We start from the raw sequence: 17,684 nt of genomic DNA, 5'->3' as shown, positions 1-17,684 counted from the left end.
TAAATCCACCTACCAGCACTACATAAGACCTTGTAAAACCAAAGCTTGTATTTTTGTTTGAATTAAACAAACACCATAGAATGTGTTAATTGATGAGCTTTAGCTGCTTTCCAGTCTTTTTGCTATGCTAATGAGCTGCTGGCTGTAGCTTCATATTGAATCAACAGACAAGAGAGTGGTATCAATCTTCTCATCTAACTGAGCAAGAAAGCGAAAAAGCTTATTTCCATAAATGTTAATCTATTCCTTCAATTATCCAAACACCAAGAATATGCGATTATGAAAATGGATCAAATGATGAAATTCAATCAAATACCTAATTCATTTAGTTTTATAAAATAATGTTTTGCACACATCCAATATTTACAAATAACTTAAAATAACTTATTAAACCATTGCATAAAAATGTTCTTACAGGAATGAAAAAAGAAAATATTGATCTGTGTTTGGTAACATCTGTACTTATGGAAAGAACAGGAATAAAGCACTCACCGGTTGATGAGCTGTATTGTTTGCTTAGTTTTGTTTGCCTCTTGCAACATTTTGTCCTGACTCATTGCTGGGGATAAATACACTCAAACCAAGTCCGGGATCAAAAACAGTAAAGAATTCTGCGGTGCCTTTCAGGTAAGATTATGTATTTTATGATCAGATTTTGACAATGCAGTGATATTACTTGTAAATACCTGATCATTTGTACTTGGATTATTACATTTCTTGATATCTTGTATAAATCTGTCTCTTGTAATGTGTATGTTTCCTTTGTGCAGTGCTTTAAAGATGAACTTGTGGATGCTCCTGACTTTCACTGCACTGGCTGAATGTGCCCACTCTTGCCCAGCTCTGTGCTCCTGTTCCTTTCCACCTTCAGGTGCAGAGGTGGTGTGCAGCCAAAGCTCCCTCACACATTTCCCTGTAGATGGTTTACCCTCCAACACCACTCGACTATCTGTCCAATCCACCACACTTAGCAGTATCACAGCCAGTCATTTGAGTGCTGTGCCTCTTTTAAACAACCTCCAGCTGTATCACAACAACCTGACAAGCCTTCCTTCAGATCTACTGAAGGAAGTTCCTCACATGAACATGTTGGATGTGACAGGAAATCAGCTGGTTCATCTTCCTCCAAATGTCTTCAACCATGCCTCACTTCGTAGTCTTGTGCTGAAAAATAATCTGATTGAAAAGGCTGATGCTAAGTGGTTTCCTGGCAACAGTAGCGTGATCTGGCTGGACTTGTCTGGAAACCGTTTAACTGGTGTATCCGCCGCTCTGCTTCAGAAGCTGCCCAATCTGGAGAATCTAGACTTGAGTGACAACAATCTGCAAGATCTACAACCTGACGCACTGAAGAACCTGCACTGCCTGGAGACACTGAATGTTGCTGGAAACAAATTACGCTCCCTGAAACCTACAATGTTCACCCACAACCCAAAACTGTCCCAACTGTTTTTGCATGAGAATCAGCTCCAAGAGCTGCCGGCGACCCTCCTCCAGGGTCTCCAGCATCTTGATCTTCTGATGCTCAATCAGAATCAGCTGCAGCATTTCCCCTCAGAGCTGCTGAATGAGAGAAAATCCTCTTTCCAGATGACCTTAACAGGTAACCCCTGGGTGTGCGATGAGAGGATAGAGTATCTGTGGAGGTGGCTCGCTGTCCATCCTCAAAATGTCATATTTTTGGAGGATGTGACATGTGCAGGGCCTGAAGCTCTTAAACACCGACAATTGGTCTCTTTAACTGACAGTGAGCTTGGACTTCACAAGGTTCAAAATGTGTGATTAGGAGGTGGTAAAAATTGTTTTTTATTGTTTACATTTCACTAAAATTGTATGTAAAATGATACATTATTCACTGTGTCAAAGGCTGAAATAAAACTTTATAATTCAGTCTTTTATCTGCACTACTTTCTTATGATGTCTCCTTGATCTCTCCATTGTTTGTATATCGTCCAGCCCACAGGGTGGCGTAAGACACATAACACATTCTCAAAGCTGAACAGATGCTGGTCATTAAAGAACCAATTTACTTAATAGATCCCAGTCTGTCAAAGCAAACCATGATGTTAATATATTCTGGTTATACTGATTTTGATCTGTGAGGCACATGATCTCAAGGTAAATGAGTATAAGAAACTTAATGATGAGCTTAGTCCAAAAAAGCCCGTGATTAAAACAAGAAATGTTGCAGAATTGCAAGAATTCAAAGCACTCTTCTTTGATGTGTTTTGAGATTCTTGCGGTGAATTCTTACTCGGGCGGATCTGTCTCACTTGGTGTAGGTTGCAGCACAGATTGCAGCATTGTTTCAGTCGTGTCCTTTTGTTTCTAATGATGTTGAGCATGTGGGAGTGTGTGGGCAGTGCAATGGCTAAGTCTTCCAGCTGACCTCTGGGTGTGTTTAAATATCTCTCTCTCTCTCTCTTTCTCTCTCTCTCACATAGTGTGTGTTTATATCTTCTGTATGCTCGCACACCCATGTCTTTAAGCCTTGATCACAGTGAGTGCACCCCAAATGTAATTTACTACTGTTATAAAATATAACACATTGCCTCCTCTAGAGGCTGTTACTTATACAAATTAAACCATGTTTGTAAACGCTCCCCATTAAGAGCGGAAGGAAAACTTCAGAGGTTTGATGTATGTCTTTAATTCTACCTCTGAATTATATCCTGGAGGTTAAAGGTTGAGGAAGTACTGGTATGATAATTCCTTATGGATGGAAACATCTGTTAGGGGGAATAACTACTGCTGCTCTTTGGGGCAAGACATTTAATCTCCGTCTGTTCCTGTGAATCCCCTCGGCTCTGAAGTTTGTAAGAGTGTAATGGTGGGCAGGTCGTTCCTTGGATAAATGAGGGTGAGGCGTCCCTCCCCTGATCAGTATGGAGGAATGGAGCCTGCTCTCTGGCTCGCTGCCGTACTGTCGGCTAATGATGACTGACTGACACTGAAATCTAAAAGGTTACAGGCACACACTTGAAAATGGCCTTTCTCACTTGGTGTTGTAATAATGGAGACATGATTGTCTTTGAATGCTGCTCATTAGCACATAATAGTGCAATAATTACTGAAATTTTTCAGCAAATATGGGATTTTGCTAAATATATATATATAGTATATAGTATATATTTTCTTTGCTTTTGATTTGTCAGTTTTTATATTATTGAATTCCGTTCATTTTGTTCCCTTTCTTTCTTACTTTAGCTCTACTGTACACCAAACAATTTTCTATGCACTCATCAATAAACTGTAAAACAGCGTATTCATAGTGATAAAAAATCCCATTCAGTACATTTACTCAAATATGTACAATTGTGTACTATGTGTACTATTGTAATTTTTACTCCGCTACTTTTATAAAACAGCTGTAGTCACTTTGCAGACAAAAAAATGACATATTGAAAACCTCTGAGGAGCTCCTAAAACATAATGAATTGTTTTAGAATGATAACCAACAGTAAATAAAAAGTTGCCTCCACTTCATTCGGCTACAACATTAACATTTAGTTTGCTTGTTAATGCACCTGTATAATATAACACTCACAAAAGGGCCATTGTGCAATTTTGCTGATAATACTTTGAAGTAAAATTTAAAGCAATATGCTTATTTTCTTTCTAACAAAGAGTTAGATCATAAGATCAATTGTAACATTACAACAATTAATCAGAAAGAAAGAAAATCCCAAGACAAAGTGTCCCCTCTAACAAGACACACATGCATTAATACACACATCTGTTCCCTGCAGCGGTGCACCGTTGTTCTTCAACCTTGATATTTCACAGGTCACCTTCTTACTTTATGTGTGTTTGAGCTCAGGCTGAAATAAGAAAAGAGGTTGTCAGACTCATTAAAGCTTACCTGAAGGTGGGTGAGAGGAGTCGCACTGTGGCTGCCATCAGAAGCTTGAGGCCATTACCATGCAAGCACTTAACAGCAGTAAAACACTCCCACTGAGCACTTTATCAACTCTCCCACGCTTTTTACCAATGATTGACATTTAATGCCTCAAACCTGTGCTTGTTCAAGACCAGCATGCATTGCAGCTTACAGCCCTCATCTAGCATGTTCAATCAATTTTACCATAAGCAGTTGAAGGTGGGTGAGTGTGGAAAAATAGCACAATCTCATGCATTAGCCAGCATCTTCATTTATTATAATCCTACATACATGTTATCCATTCTCTTCTGCTCATGAATCATTGCTCTACAACATAAACATGGGGAAAGGATTGTGCTGTTGCCTTTGTGCATTATCTTATTATTGGCGAAGAGAGCTGAGGCCATTCCCCGACTGTATTATTGGTGGTTGTAAATGGCCTCCCGTGCTCTCCCGGGAAATGGGCTATTATGAGGCTCTTCCTAGATGGACGATGTGTTTAACACCCTTCTACAAATCGAGCCTACTTTATAGTGGGAATAAAGGTTTTGATGGAGGCTCCCTCAATATCTCCACACATACAGACCACAACCATATATGTCAACCTTTGAAGAAATATAACAGTTGCTTGTCCATCAAAATCAAATGAAAATGAAGGCAGGGGTGGGAAAAGGTGTTAAGTATCAACCACAATTGTCAAAACAACATTAATGGAGGACACATGAGAGATAAACCATCAGTTTATGGATGTTTTCCCAGCCAGATACAGCTTGTTTTTTTGGCTTAAGACTGGGAAATAATCCTAAAAAGATGTAAGTAACCACTGGCAAGCAAGTCTCAAGTTTCTGTTTAAAGGGTCCGTTCACCCAAATTACACTCTCCCTCTTGCTTACTGTATCTCCAGCGGTATTCAGCCATGCTGATATTGTGTTCATTTACAACCTAATACAATGTAGGTGAATTGAATTTTGTTTGTGGTGCTCACATAATTTAAAAGTTACATTCAGAAAATTCATCAGCAATTTTTCTTTCCAAAATAAAGGCTGTTGCAGTGGTGTAAAGAAACTAAGTACATTTTCTCAAGTACTGTATTTAAGCACAATTCTGAGGTATGCTGTACTTTACTTGTGTACTTTCACTTTCTTCGACTTTATACTTTGACTCCAGTACATTTCAGTGGAAAATATTGTACTTTTTACTCCACTCCATTTATTTGATAACTTTACTAGTTACTTTGCAGATTCAGATTAATAATACAAAATATAATCAACAAATAATAATTATGATGTATTATTATAGATTAAGATAAGACTCTGTTGATCCCTGGGGGAAAAAACCCAAGCTACCCAGCAGTATGTAACGTAATTAAAATAAGCTCAACGTTTACCAGCTGCAACATTATTATATTATTATGATGCTAATACTTTTGTACTTTTACTTTTAAGTATTTTTTTGAATGCAGGACCCTTGTCACAGAGTATTTCTATACAAGCATAAGAAAGTCATAAAGTCAGGGAAGTGACTCAGTGATCTTTGTGATACAGCAATATCACTGGTCATACCAGACCATATTAGGCTTTAGGAGCAAAACCCCTGAGAGTGTTGACTTGAAAATTATTTTATCGCTCATGAATTGAACTTTTTCATTTGTAAAAGTTATTTCTTGATCATCCACATACAGATAGACAGGACCCTCAACCTTCAGGAAACAGCTTTGATCTTGCATTGACATGCTCATAGCCTCTTTAAAAAAATCCACAGAGATTTTTTTACTCCTCCCCCAACTTCAGCTGTACACACATGCACTCTCTTTAATTACTATGTAAATATTCAACTGCAGCTATGCACTCTGTAAGATCCCTGCATCTTTGATCTGAGGCTGCTGTGAAAGGGAAAAAATCTTTCTTGTGACCAGTATTCCTTTTGTGTCTTACTCTGTAATTTTTCTTTCCAGCGATAGCAGATTGATCTCCACTCTGCCATCCGTAATCACCCACAGTGACCCACGCAGGGGAAAAACAGGGCCGAGGGGTTAATTACCTCCAGACAAGGACACAACATTTCGTCACTGTTTGACACTGTTCATTTCGTCATAACTCCTTTGCATACATTTTTATTGGACTCACTGACATCCTTTCACACTGTGCTCACATGGATTATCATCTGGCTCCATGTGTCCTGAGGGGCTTTATGCAGTGCCTATAACAGACCTTTCACCTGTTGTTAGGGTGGTTGGCTTGGAGCCACGCATAGGTGCCTGCAACCATCGAAATTTGAGTGAGATCATGTGTCACTGATGAGGATAGAGAGGGGGTAAGGCCAACTGTTTGTGAGGTTCAAGTATTCATTTAACAGTTTATCGATTCGTGCATTTGACAAGCTTCTGCAAAGGTCTTTGTTTTGGTAATCAATGATTCAGGAATGTCTGTGCATTAATTATGGAGCTGAAGCCAGCAGCCAATTAGCGTAGCTTAGCATACTGCAGGGGGAAACTGCTAGCCTGGCTGTTTCTAGTGTTCAAACATATGCCTACCAGCACCTCTAGAGCTCACTAAGTAACACGTTGTACCTAATTTTAATCAGGAAATACAAGTGAATGAAGTAAAGATTAATGTTTATTATAACAGACGATATGTAATAACTGATAACTGAGGGGCGTCTGCCCCGAGCAGCAGCAAGATAAATACCCCCCAAGGAGGCCAGCCACTGGTGGTGGTGGTGGCTGGTTCTGATGATTCTGATGATTCTGATGAATCTGCAAAGACTGGCGGTCACGGGGACCTTGAGGAGCGCATTGCCATATGTGACATTTTGCATTGAAATGACAGAGAGGAGAACAGATGTAAATAGCGTAACAGCCGTGAATGTACCACATGCATTACAGCAGCATGAATGTACTAAAGGCAGAGAGATCATATTTGAATCTAGGCACCAGCAGGATCATAAGCTAACAATTTAGGTGTGTCGCTGTGCTATTGGATAGATTGGATGACCTGGTAACATTATTGACAGCCCTAGACAGGACAGCAAGGAATAATAAGTGAGCATGTGTGAGAGGATTGAATGCAGATGCATGAGAAATAAAACTACAGACCTAAGCAGGCAAAAGTATAGTCTTCCTGTCTGAACGTATATGCTATAGCTTCATTTGTTTAATCCATACACAAACAGAAATGTAAAAATGAATATGTGTGGTTCTAAGGCGAGTTATGTGCTGTAGGTATTTCTTGGCAAACTCTTTATGCTACGCTAGGCTAACTGCCTCTAGCTCCATACTTAGAGGAATAGTTCAACCTTTTGGAGAATAAATCTTTATTTTCTAATGGAGAGTTAGATGAGAAGATTGATACCACTGAAGCTCCAGCCAGCAGACGGTTAGCTTAGTTTAGCATAAAGACTGGAAACAAGGGAAAAAGCTAGCCTGTCCTTATAGCTTAATTTCAAAATGCTCTATGATGTTTCTAGCACGTAATTTACAGCGGACATAATCATATCTCTCATATGTTGCTGTTTTGAAATCAAAAGTCTTGATATAGAGCCCATGACTCAAATATGAGATTTACTTTCATGGCAGCAATCAATCTTCTGCGTGTGGCGGTTATGTTTTCCGTATGATGGATGTTGCATTTTTGAATGAAACTTCACTGGGCGTGTCACATTAGCCAGAGGCATAGACCCAAGGCTGCAACTACAATAATGCAAAGCTGTCACAATTTGACATATGGAAAAAACATTCAGTCATTCTGTGACAGGGATGAATCTTACATCCAGGAGGAGGTATAAGTATGATGGCACCCTCACTAAATATTGTTTTTACAACCCGCAGCCCTACATTAATTGTAATCATTGTAGCAAGCCACTGCTGGACATGGATGTTCCACTCCATAAAACACCATTGTCTCTGGATGAGATAATCAGCAGTGGCAAGTGTATCGGCAAGCAGGTCAGATCAATCACTATGGCTTTGGTCTCTCAAGGCCAATTTCCTTAATGAGATGTCCATACATTTATCAGCAGAAGTGACAAAGGGCCAGTACAACATGGCTGATGCTGTGAAATTTGCCCTTTGTAAGCCATTTTTGAAGTGGGGACCATCAGCAAAGGGCATGAACTAAGTGACTGAGAGGAAAGAAATAACAACTTGCAGCAGACAGTAAGCAGGCCCAGTTGTGGCTCTTTATTATGCAGGCAGTGGCGTCAGGAGAGCCGTTCCGTTTTTCTTTTATGTGTTCTTATCAAATTAATTTGCTAAAAAAAGCCATGCAACAGATGCATTTGCTTTGGCTTTGGACAAGTTATTTGAAGCCATCAGTGGACACAGCTTTCATAGCCCAAGTTCATCTGGAGACTGGCAGAAATGTAAAGGGTGTTATTTCAAACTGCTGAGGCCTGATCAAAGCAGTCAGCACAGCAGTAATGTGTGAAACAGTGCAACACAAAACACACTGCAACACAACATGAATAAATACATCTGGATTCTTACTTTTAATTTACATCTTTATATTTGCCAAAAAGGATTCACTTTACACTGGGGGACTCGGCCTAAGTGGAATGTAAAGAAGGGATTTCATAGACATTATTTTCCTGCCCTCAGTGAAGTTGTATCAAACAAAGCCAGAGGAAAATGATGCTGCCTCACACTTGTGACCTTCACAACTAGCTGAATCAATATTTCTTCTTATTTATATTTTGAATTTAACTTTCACTTTCAAAGGAATATTTCAAAAGGTTGCGTTAATTCAGAAGATCAATGAAACTCTTAGATCTTTATATTAATAGTGCATTCACATGCTTCTCGGATGCTCCTATTTCCCGAGTTGGGAAAGTCGATGTGTGCATGGACTTTAAGTCGTAATATGGAAACAGCATGGATGCTACAAAGAAGATGTGTTGTATTGTATTGCTCAAAGCATTTAAACAACACACGTATAGCCGTTTCCAGTATTTACCTGACTTGTCATCAGGGTAAATGCTGATAAATAATTTTTCTCACTAATCTAGGTCACTCAACGTGGACAGCAACTAACTGTTACAACCAAATACCATATTGCAAATTACATGTGAGCAAAAACTGATATGCAATATGTAAATTAATAAAAGGTATGTCTGTGATTTCTTATACCACAACTGTATTCTACTCTAAAGATTGAATTACCAACTACAGAGTTAATCTCCTTTGATCCATGCAATAAGACAGGGGTCTTCAACATTTTTTAAGGACCCCTTAACTGAAAGAGAGATGGAGCAGGGACCCCTACTACATATATTGTATGAAATTAACTGGGCCTACAATAGTGTGTAGGGCAGCTTAAAGCCTTTATACATCCCTTTTTTTGCATAGAATACTAAGCTATTAAACTAGCCTAATAATTGTTGGCATGATTTTATGTGGCACAGTGAATCCTTATAGGATTGACTGTGTATGTGGATGGCCTTAGTGACTACCTTATCTATAAGCCAGTAAGCAATGGGGATTTATATTTGCTAATAATATGTTGGATTCATGTTAAGACTTTTTAAGTTTTGAAAAAAAACTTTCAAAAATTAACAATAATTTGGTGGCCCCTGTGCATTGACTCTGAGGACCCCCTATGGGTCCTGGACCCCATGTTGAAGATCTCTGCTGTAGGATAACAAAACAAGAAAACAATGTAGCCTAGTACTTTTTATAAGCGTTGTAGTATATAACTAAGTTCCAAAGCGGTATGTTTAAATGGAACAGAACAAACATATTCTCAAGCAATAAGCTATAATATAGGGAACATTTGAAGGGCTGGTTGCACTAAGGTCCACTGTGCAGGCTAATCAATACCTAATTGTTCCATATTAGGCTCCTGAAACAATAACCAACAAAACCTAATGAGAGAATATAATTGTTTAAAGTAATATAATGAGTTCATAAACATTTTGGTGCTCTCCTTGGTTTACTGTATAACATAAATATAATCGGACAGGTATTTTCCAGAAGAGAGAATCTGATGTGGGCTAACTTTCCCTCAAGCCTTTAGCACAGATACTTGGCTTGTTCTTAGAGCAGCAGAGGACTGGTAGAGGGGAGCCATGTCAGTAAGCATATTACGTAGGATCCACCACACAAGTTTTTAGTAGGCCACATCACCTCCTTGAGACTTAACATTAAACTGCGATGGCCCAAAGCCACCTGGTCTCTATTTCACATAAAAGGCACCGTTAACCCTCCTCAGATAACAACTTGAAAAAAATGAGGCTATAACTTAGCAGCTAAATCTCAAGAAACTGAGCTCACACTCAGACTAAAGGCAGTGTTGAACTTTCTTTTTCTTGTATATTCTTTTCAGGTGAATGATTTTCTGCAAAGGATTATTATGTCTACTGAGGCCATACTTTGGTATGACAACTTTGCACATATTTCTTTATTTTCATCCAAAGAAAAAGGTAATAAACGGTAAAAGCTGATGACCAGTGAGAACTGTTTTATAGCTAAATCACTTTTCTCATATTGCATTTGCAGATATATTTTCCTTTCCATTTATGAAGTCCAGGGTAATGTTACAGCAAACAGCAGAAGGCTGCACTTCATCCTCATTGGTCAGTGTTTAGGTTGCAGAGGCACAGCTGTATTGATTTCATTGTTTACTGTAACACTTCACATTGACATCTTGAAAGGTTATGTCATAGTCAGCAGCAAGGCATTGCATTTGAAACAATACACTGTCTGGGCACAAGCTTTTTGATTTTTCAAATGAAATTGTTTTATATTCTGTAGGTTTTATGAATTTAACATATAAACCCACAAGTGCAGATGTTATGCTTTTGCAAGAGAACACTTTGCAAGATAAAAATAAGTGATAAGGTTAGTAGAAAAAAAAGATATGGAAATCATTTTTGCAGGCGGGTTGCATGGGTTCTATCATTATTTTTTGATATTTTGTTGAAGGTCATGTAATTATTGTCATGGAATTTTATGTTGCTTCCTGCTTCAATCAAAGGGCTCCAGGGTGCACCTTAGCAGCGTTTTAAACATTCCTTTTGAAAGAAAAAAAGAAACTAATTTGCTCCTGAAACATCATTTTCCTCTTCATCTGAATCTGACATCAGGGAAATTACCCTCTCCTGCAGCTGAAAATATCTTTCAAACAGACACAGTGCTCGGAGGGGTGGGCTGTCAAGCCATAACATTATGCACACACATTCTTATTCAAATGAATGTGTTTGACCATCTTCTGCAAAATACAAATCCATTAAAATATCCCATTTGTACCGTTTGAGGGGAGACATTATCTGCTTTTAGTTTGCAGATAATATCATATCAGGTTTAATATTGTATCCATGATGTGTTTTAATGCCTCACGTTTTTGGTTTAAATGTCAGTCTACAACTTTGCTTTATAGGACTACCAAATTTTGTGACTGAAACTCCCCGATGCTGCAGACATTTTAATTTCCCTATTACAGCCACTTTTTAACAGTTCAACGTCTGTTTAGGGTCATGCATGCACAACAGCTTGAGTTTGTATTGAACTTCCATTTATCTGTACCATTTGTTACCTACAGAGATTTCCCTATTTTTAGACATGAGTAGAAGAAGATCCCTGTCCTAAAGGTCAATGGAGAGGGGAACAGGGAGAGGCAAGCAGGGTCTCTATGTGTTCATGCTCTCATCTAAATGGTTGTGTGCATGTAACTTAATACCAATATGACAGTACATCACCAGAAAACAATCTGGCGCTGGGAGTCAGCTGGATGGGACACGTGAGTTTCAGGAATCACTTTGACTACCTAAAACACTTCTGATGGCACCCATATTTCTAAGTAGAGCTACAGTGATACTGCTGGTTAATTTACTGTACGGTGTTGTACAAAGTGTCTGAGGGTTCAAGCAGAATGTTATACCATGTTTATTTATAGCATCCTTCAAGCACGATCCATGATTCAACACTTAATGAAATATTGAAGTGTGAGATTGAAACAAACATAGCGTGCTATACATTGCCTTTTTAATTATTATTCTCCACCCTCACTGCATCTTGGCTTAGTTGTGGAATAAAAGATAATGTAAACACCATTAGAAAGTAATTTAATCGCCAGCTGGACAATTTAAAGAACTTTTCTCAAACACACACCTACGCAGATTGTGACACTTTTAGTCTGTTTAGATGATTTAGAGAAATCTGTCTTGCACATATCAGACATCTTTTTATTTAAAGGGGGATGAGTCAAGTAAACATTTTGCCCACCATGTTTTCAGAATTGTTAAAAAAAAAAAATAGACCCATCTTCATTGAAAACCTTGTCTCAGGATGTAATGACTATAAGCATGAAAAATGTTTTACTATTTTTGCCAAAAGGCATAATGAGCACAATTTTGAGTAAATGCTCACCCCTCTTCTTAAATACCCAATGAATGTCACAAATGATCAACATGTTGGTGTAAAACTTTGTGATTAGACAGCAGATCACAGCAGGTCACTCCAGAGTAAATCACACATGGCTGAGGGTATATGGGTAAAGAAGTGTGTGTGTGTGTGTGTGTGTGTGCAATTATTAGTGTGCACTTGTAGGTGGTGGAGAGGAGGGGGGATGTTTGTATTTACGCCAGTGTGTGCTTGAAAATCTAAATTTGAACCTGAAGTCACATGTGTATTTGCATGTGCATGTCTGCTGGAGGAACATTGTTCCGTTACACAATGCACGTCTTTGACATTCCAGCTCCACCTGTCAGCGTGTACAAAAGCCTTTCTCCCAGGCTTTGACATGTTTGAATCTGCTGCTGGCCAGGAGAGATAGCAGAGTCCTGTATAGGGGATGTGTAGGTGGACAGCCTGCAGAGTCCTGCCTGACCTCCTTCGTGATCTTTCTCTCAGGCTGTATAACTTAGACTGGAGCTCAGTGGAAAACATCACTGAAGAGGTAGCTCATACTGAATCGGTGCCCTGTTACTAATCAAACAAACTGACATCTTGTCCCAATGATTGATGCAGGCACTTTGTCAGTAAGGCAGCAGTAAGATGTATCACTCTCCTTCATTCCATTAAAATGTGACTGGTGATGTAATCACAGTGCTTCAAGTTTTACCTTTTTGACTTTTACTTTCAGGTCCCCAATCAGGCCTAACAGTGACATGTTTTAACATACCTAAACCAACATAACATCTGCATTTTCATGTCCAACATAAAATATTGTGAACCAGGTTGAACTTTGAGCGCTTTGCTCGATGCAGCGAAACGCTGACGTGGCGAGGCGCAGACCATTGGAAAAATGGGTTTCAGAGCGCAGTGGTGCCGTCGGCGCCTTCGGTCTGAAAGGCCCTTAACTGACTTTCCAAAAAGACTTTCAATACTAAAAGTATTACTTTTAACTATTTCAGCCATGTATCCGTTATTACTTTTCGCTAACTATTGCAACCATTTCTAAATATTTAGCTAAAAGTAATGGATAAACGGTTGAAATAATTAGCTAAAAGTAATGAAAAAACAATAGCTAGAAGTAGCCTAATGGATAAATAGATAACATAATTAGCTTAAAGTAACAGAAAAACAAATAATTAGCTAAAAGTAATGAATAGACAGTTGAAATGTCAAGCTGCTGCCACTCCAAGTGGTAGTGCAGTAGCACGAATGCAAACTTGACCAAACCGATGAAAACAGAAACCGAACCACTTCCAGGCTACCTGCCGTTATTAATGTCTCTTCTTCTTCTTCTTCTTCTTCTTCTTCTTCTTCTTCTTCTTCTTCTTCTTCTTCTTCTTCATATGCCCTGTTTTTGGTGCGGAAACCACATGCACAAGGCGGCATGTATTTACATTCAAGATATTCTGCTCATTTCATAAAGGTAACAAATTAAGACTGGGCCAAGGAACATAATCTTGACATAAATCATCCCTGCAGGTGGCAGCAGAATTAAACCACTGACATCTAAGACATGACGTTTGAATTAAATATGTCAAACTTATGTAGTTTCTAAGGATTGTTCTATTAGTGCAGCAAGTTTTATGTCACTTCGACTAATGGTGTAGGAGTTGAGACCTTTCAAACTGTGAAACTTTAACCTTTAAATATAGTGCCCATTAAGCCAATTTAAGTGCATTTTGACAAACAGTATGACAATGCATCATCCTTTCAAGCTTCATCACAAAAAAGAGCAACAATGCATTTAGACACATTTTACAGGCAGACACTCCCTATTGATACTTTTACACCTTCTACTTATGTTGATAACCTGCTGGCCTGAATGCCATTTTGATGAATTAATGAAAAAAAGTCCTCCACATATTCATATGTTTTATTTATATTCTCATCAGAAATCCTTCTGATGAATTAATGAAAAAAAGTCCTCCACATATTCATATGTTTTATTTATATTCTCATCTGAAATCCTTCTTTTCCACTCAGATTTTCAGGTTAGCCTGCACTCTAAAAAAAAAAAACAATTTCAAAGTTTAATAATTCAGCCATTGGGATTATTTTTGTTTAACCTCCAGCCTGTTGCTCCTTCCCCTCGCCCATAACTTGGTGATCAAGTTATTCCAGTGGACCTCCAGGGAGGAGTAGAGTGGTGACATCTGCTGCAAAATTCAAACCCATTATACAGTAGGAGCAAGTCCTGCAGCCAAGGAAACTTCTAAGGTCTTGGTGTTGATTACAAGATCCTATCTGGGGCTGCGGCCTACTGACACAGTCACTGCTTTTACCATTCCTGCACAGTAGTTTTACTGTATATCTGATATATTACCTCACAATCATACAGTGTCAGTTACAGAAATTACTGAAGCTCACCAGCAGAAACAGCTGCTTTTATATTCATATACCCATCACCTCTCTAGTGTATTATGTGTCTTTATAGTGACCTCATTGAAATGTTTGGCATTATAAGTTTCCATCACTATTAAATACCAACAGGTTTCCCTCAGTTTTGTTGTCATGCCTGTACATCCTTCATAAACCTACCATGGGATGATTTCTCTTTTTTTTGCTGGAAGAGCTGCCAATCTGTATTATTAAAAAAACAGTCATTGTGATATACTGTATAGGCCTTTATCTGTACAGAGGAATAAACTACAGTGCAGTCTACAGTATGAGTGTGAGGATTGGGGATAGCGGGGTTATATAAGAAGCCTACATGGGGGAATACTAGTATTGGCTGTTCAAACAGAATCCCTCAGCCCTACAGGCAGTCACTGCGCAAAGGCACAGCTCATCAAGTCAATATCTCACACATATGTCAATTTAATAGGCGCGATTCCTCAAATGCATTAACGGTCCTTGGAGAGCATTACTGCGGTCCTATTATTTCTACGAGGTTTTTTACAATCATGTCTCCAGTCATCGTGGTATCGTTAACCCTAAATTGTTCGGGTTATGTTTAAATGAGTCAGAAGTTAGTAATTAATTTGATGTGTTGTTTATCTTTTTGTTGCAGTCTTCTCAGATGAAGCAGAGTCTTCTGGGGGTTTATGAGATGAAATATTCAGTGGTCTCAGCTGTGCTTTCAAAGCTCGTGTCCATGCTGGGGGTCTGGATGCCTGCCCCTCCCCTGGGATCCTTCAGTAAGGGTATGTATGTGTCGCTGTGACAGGAGCGCATGGCGGTGTCCCAGACCCCTGCACCGCAAACATGTTTATGGGCGCCGGGTGGAGCCTCCTGCTCGCCATCGCCGGAGCGCAGCGCCATCAGTTCAATTTCATGCTTGGCAGCAGTCTCCAGCACCTGTTGCTTGTTGTAGAACAAGACAAAATTGTTGATGATGGGGTGTATAGGCAGCGCTATGGCGATCACCCCGCACAGAAAGCTGATGGCAGCGTTACACCGACCTAACGTGGTCTTGGGGTAGACGTCTCCATAGCCCACTGTGGTCATAGTGATCACAGCCCACCAGAACGACTGTGGGATGCTGGTGAACAAGGTTTCCGGGTGGTTCTGCTCCATGGTGTAGCCCAATGCGGAGAAAAGGAAGACCCCCACGCCCATATACATTAGGAGCAGCCCGAGCTCTTTGAAGCTACTCTTCAGCGCAGATGTGAGGGTCTGGAGTCCAGAGGAATGTCGTGCCAGCTTGAAAATGCGTGCAATGCGCATTATGCGTAAAGCCTGCACCGCCTGCTGCACGTTAGCCAGCTCCATCACTCCGGTGCCGAAGGAGGTCAGAATCAGCACCACGAAGAAGGGCATGATCGCCATGAAGTCGATGATGTTCATGAAAGCCAGGACAAATTTTGTTTTATTTGGGGAGGAGATTAGACGCAGGATGTATTCAATAGTGAACCAGCCGATGCACACCGTCTCGATGATCTCCAGAGTTGGGTTCTCTGTGAGGTTACCCTCCGAGTCCTCCACCTGCAGGTCGGGGATGGTCCCGACACACATCACCACGGAGGAGACCAGGATGAAGATGAAAGAAACTATAGCGATTATGCGCGCAGGCAGCGAGGACTCCGGCTTCTCCATCAGCCTCCAGAGGCACATCTGGAAGCGTTGCCATCCTGCTGCAGACGGATCTCCATCTCGGTCTACCAGGATAGTTTTCACTTTCTCTGCGATCTCTGCAAGTTCATCTTCTACCTCCTGCAGGTGGCATTTACAACACTCGTCCAGAAAATGAGAGTCGATCTTCCAGAACTCCATCTCCTTCATAAAACAAATTGGACAGATGCCTCGTTTCATGTGAATCTCTCCATAACAATACAGCTCAATTATACACTTAAATGCTTCGGAGTCTCTGTCAAAATAAAATTCTCCTGTGTCAGGGTCGTAGTCGTCACATAGTAAAGATATTTCTTCAGAAGATTTAAGTGAACAGTCCACCAGTTCTGCTAGTCGTGTGTCCGGGTAGCGATTCAACACGTCCCCATACAACACCTGTTTCACCCCGCCGATGTTAACAACAATCTCGGTCTCTTCACTGGTTTCAGAGCCGTTGCAGTCTGCATACCGCGTCCTTTGGATCCCCCACATTATGTTGACAACAAGTCCGCCACAAAACAGCCCAAGTGATCGAGATTTTCACACAACTCTACTGTCAGACTAAACACAAGTCACCAGAAGCCCTGGCGCTGTGCGTAAAACCTCCAAAATCGTCTAATCTCTGTATTTAAGTTGGGGGAAAAAATATGTTTGCTCAGAGGTGACTGCAGCGTGATGTCTTCTCAGCTCAACACAGCCGTGTTTGTCAGTAACCAGTACGACTATGTGCTCTGAGAAAGTTAGCATTGAAGTGCGCGTATTGTCAAGTGAGCCACTATCAATCCACAAGACTTCCGGTAACATCTTTCAAACAACATCCTTACTGACCAAGTTTTTTGTTGCACCACCAAACAGGCTTTAATGCATTTAAGCCCTTTAATAAAAAAGGAACGTGTAGCTCCAGATGATCCAGCAGTTAATAATCAGTCAATGTGTGATACTTAACAGATGTGCTCTTACAACGCTGCTCAATGCCAACCTTTCTTATAACTTTTATTCTAGTAGTTGTCATTATCTCTTGTTTGTTTTTTTTATACACTTCGCACCTGTGTCACCAACCTGGTGATTCATTACCTTACATTAAAAACCTTAAGAACAACCTTAAGAACATAATATCATAAGTTGTTGTATGTGTGTAATTATTTAAAAAATAAAAATAAAAGAACAATATGTAGCCTTAAGAAACCAAAAAAGGATTTAAATAGTATAATAAATAAATAGAATAAATAATATCAAAAGGGGAAATCTATATGAGTTAGGGCTAGTTATATTGGCAACATTATCAATATATTGTCCAAAGATCAAGATATAGCACTTTAAATAACTAAAGGAGGAAAACAATAAATTTAAACAAATGGAGGAAATCTA

General features: G+C 39.6%; 2 protein-coding genes across 2 annotated transcripts; one reads left to right on the top strand and one right to left on the bottom strand.

The window, feature by feature from the left end:
• The first annotated feature begins 661 nt into the window (after positions 1-661).
• LOC116066134 (leucine-rich alpha-2-glycoprotein-like) lies at positions 662-1,890 on the top strand. The gene is made up of 2 exons (XM_035995744.1): positions 662-666; positions 771-1,890. Exons 1-2 carry the CDS (start codon positions 662-664, stop codon positions 1,780-1,782), a joined length of 1,017 nt encoding a protein of 338 aa, XP_035851637.1. The 3' UTR covers positions 1,783-1,890.
• Positions 1,891-14,194: 12,304 nt separating this feature from the next.
• Positions 14,195-17,088, bottom strand: LOC116066439 (potassium voltage-gated channel subfamily F member 1-like). The gene has a single exon (XM_031322536.2). The coding sequence runs from the start codon at positions 16,806-16,808 to the stop codon at positions 15,309-15,311; it is 1,500 nt and encodes a 499-aa protein (XP_031178396.1). The 5' UTR covers positions 16,809-17,088; the 3' UTR covers positions 14,195-15,308.
• Between the last annotated feature and the right edge of the window lie 596 nt (positions 17,089-17,684).

The sequence above is a fragment of the Sander lucioperca genome, chromosome 19, assembly GCF_008315115.2.
Source record: "Sander lucioperca isolate FBNREF2018 chromosome 19, SLUC_FBN_1.2, whole genome shotgun sequence".
Lineage (NCBI taxonomy): Eukaryota > Metazoa > Chordata > Actinopteri > Perciformes > Percidae > Sander > Sander lucioperca.
The sequence above is the reverse complement of the archived record's forward strand: the minus strand, read 5'-3'. Positions and strand labels throughout refer to the sequence as shown.

Excerpts from the sequence above, each read along its gene's own strand:
- LOC116066439 (XM_031322536.2), bottom strand. The coding sequence starts at position 16,808 with ATGTGGGGGATCCAAAGGACGCGGTATGCAGACTGCAACGGCTCTGAA.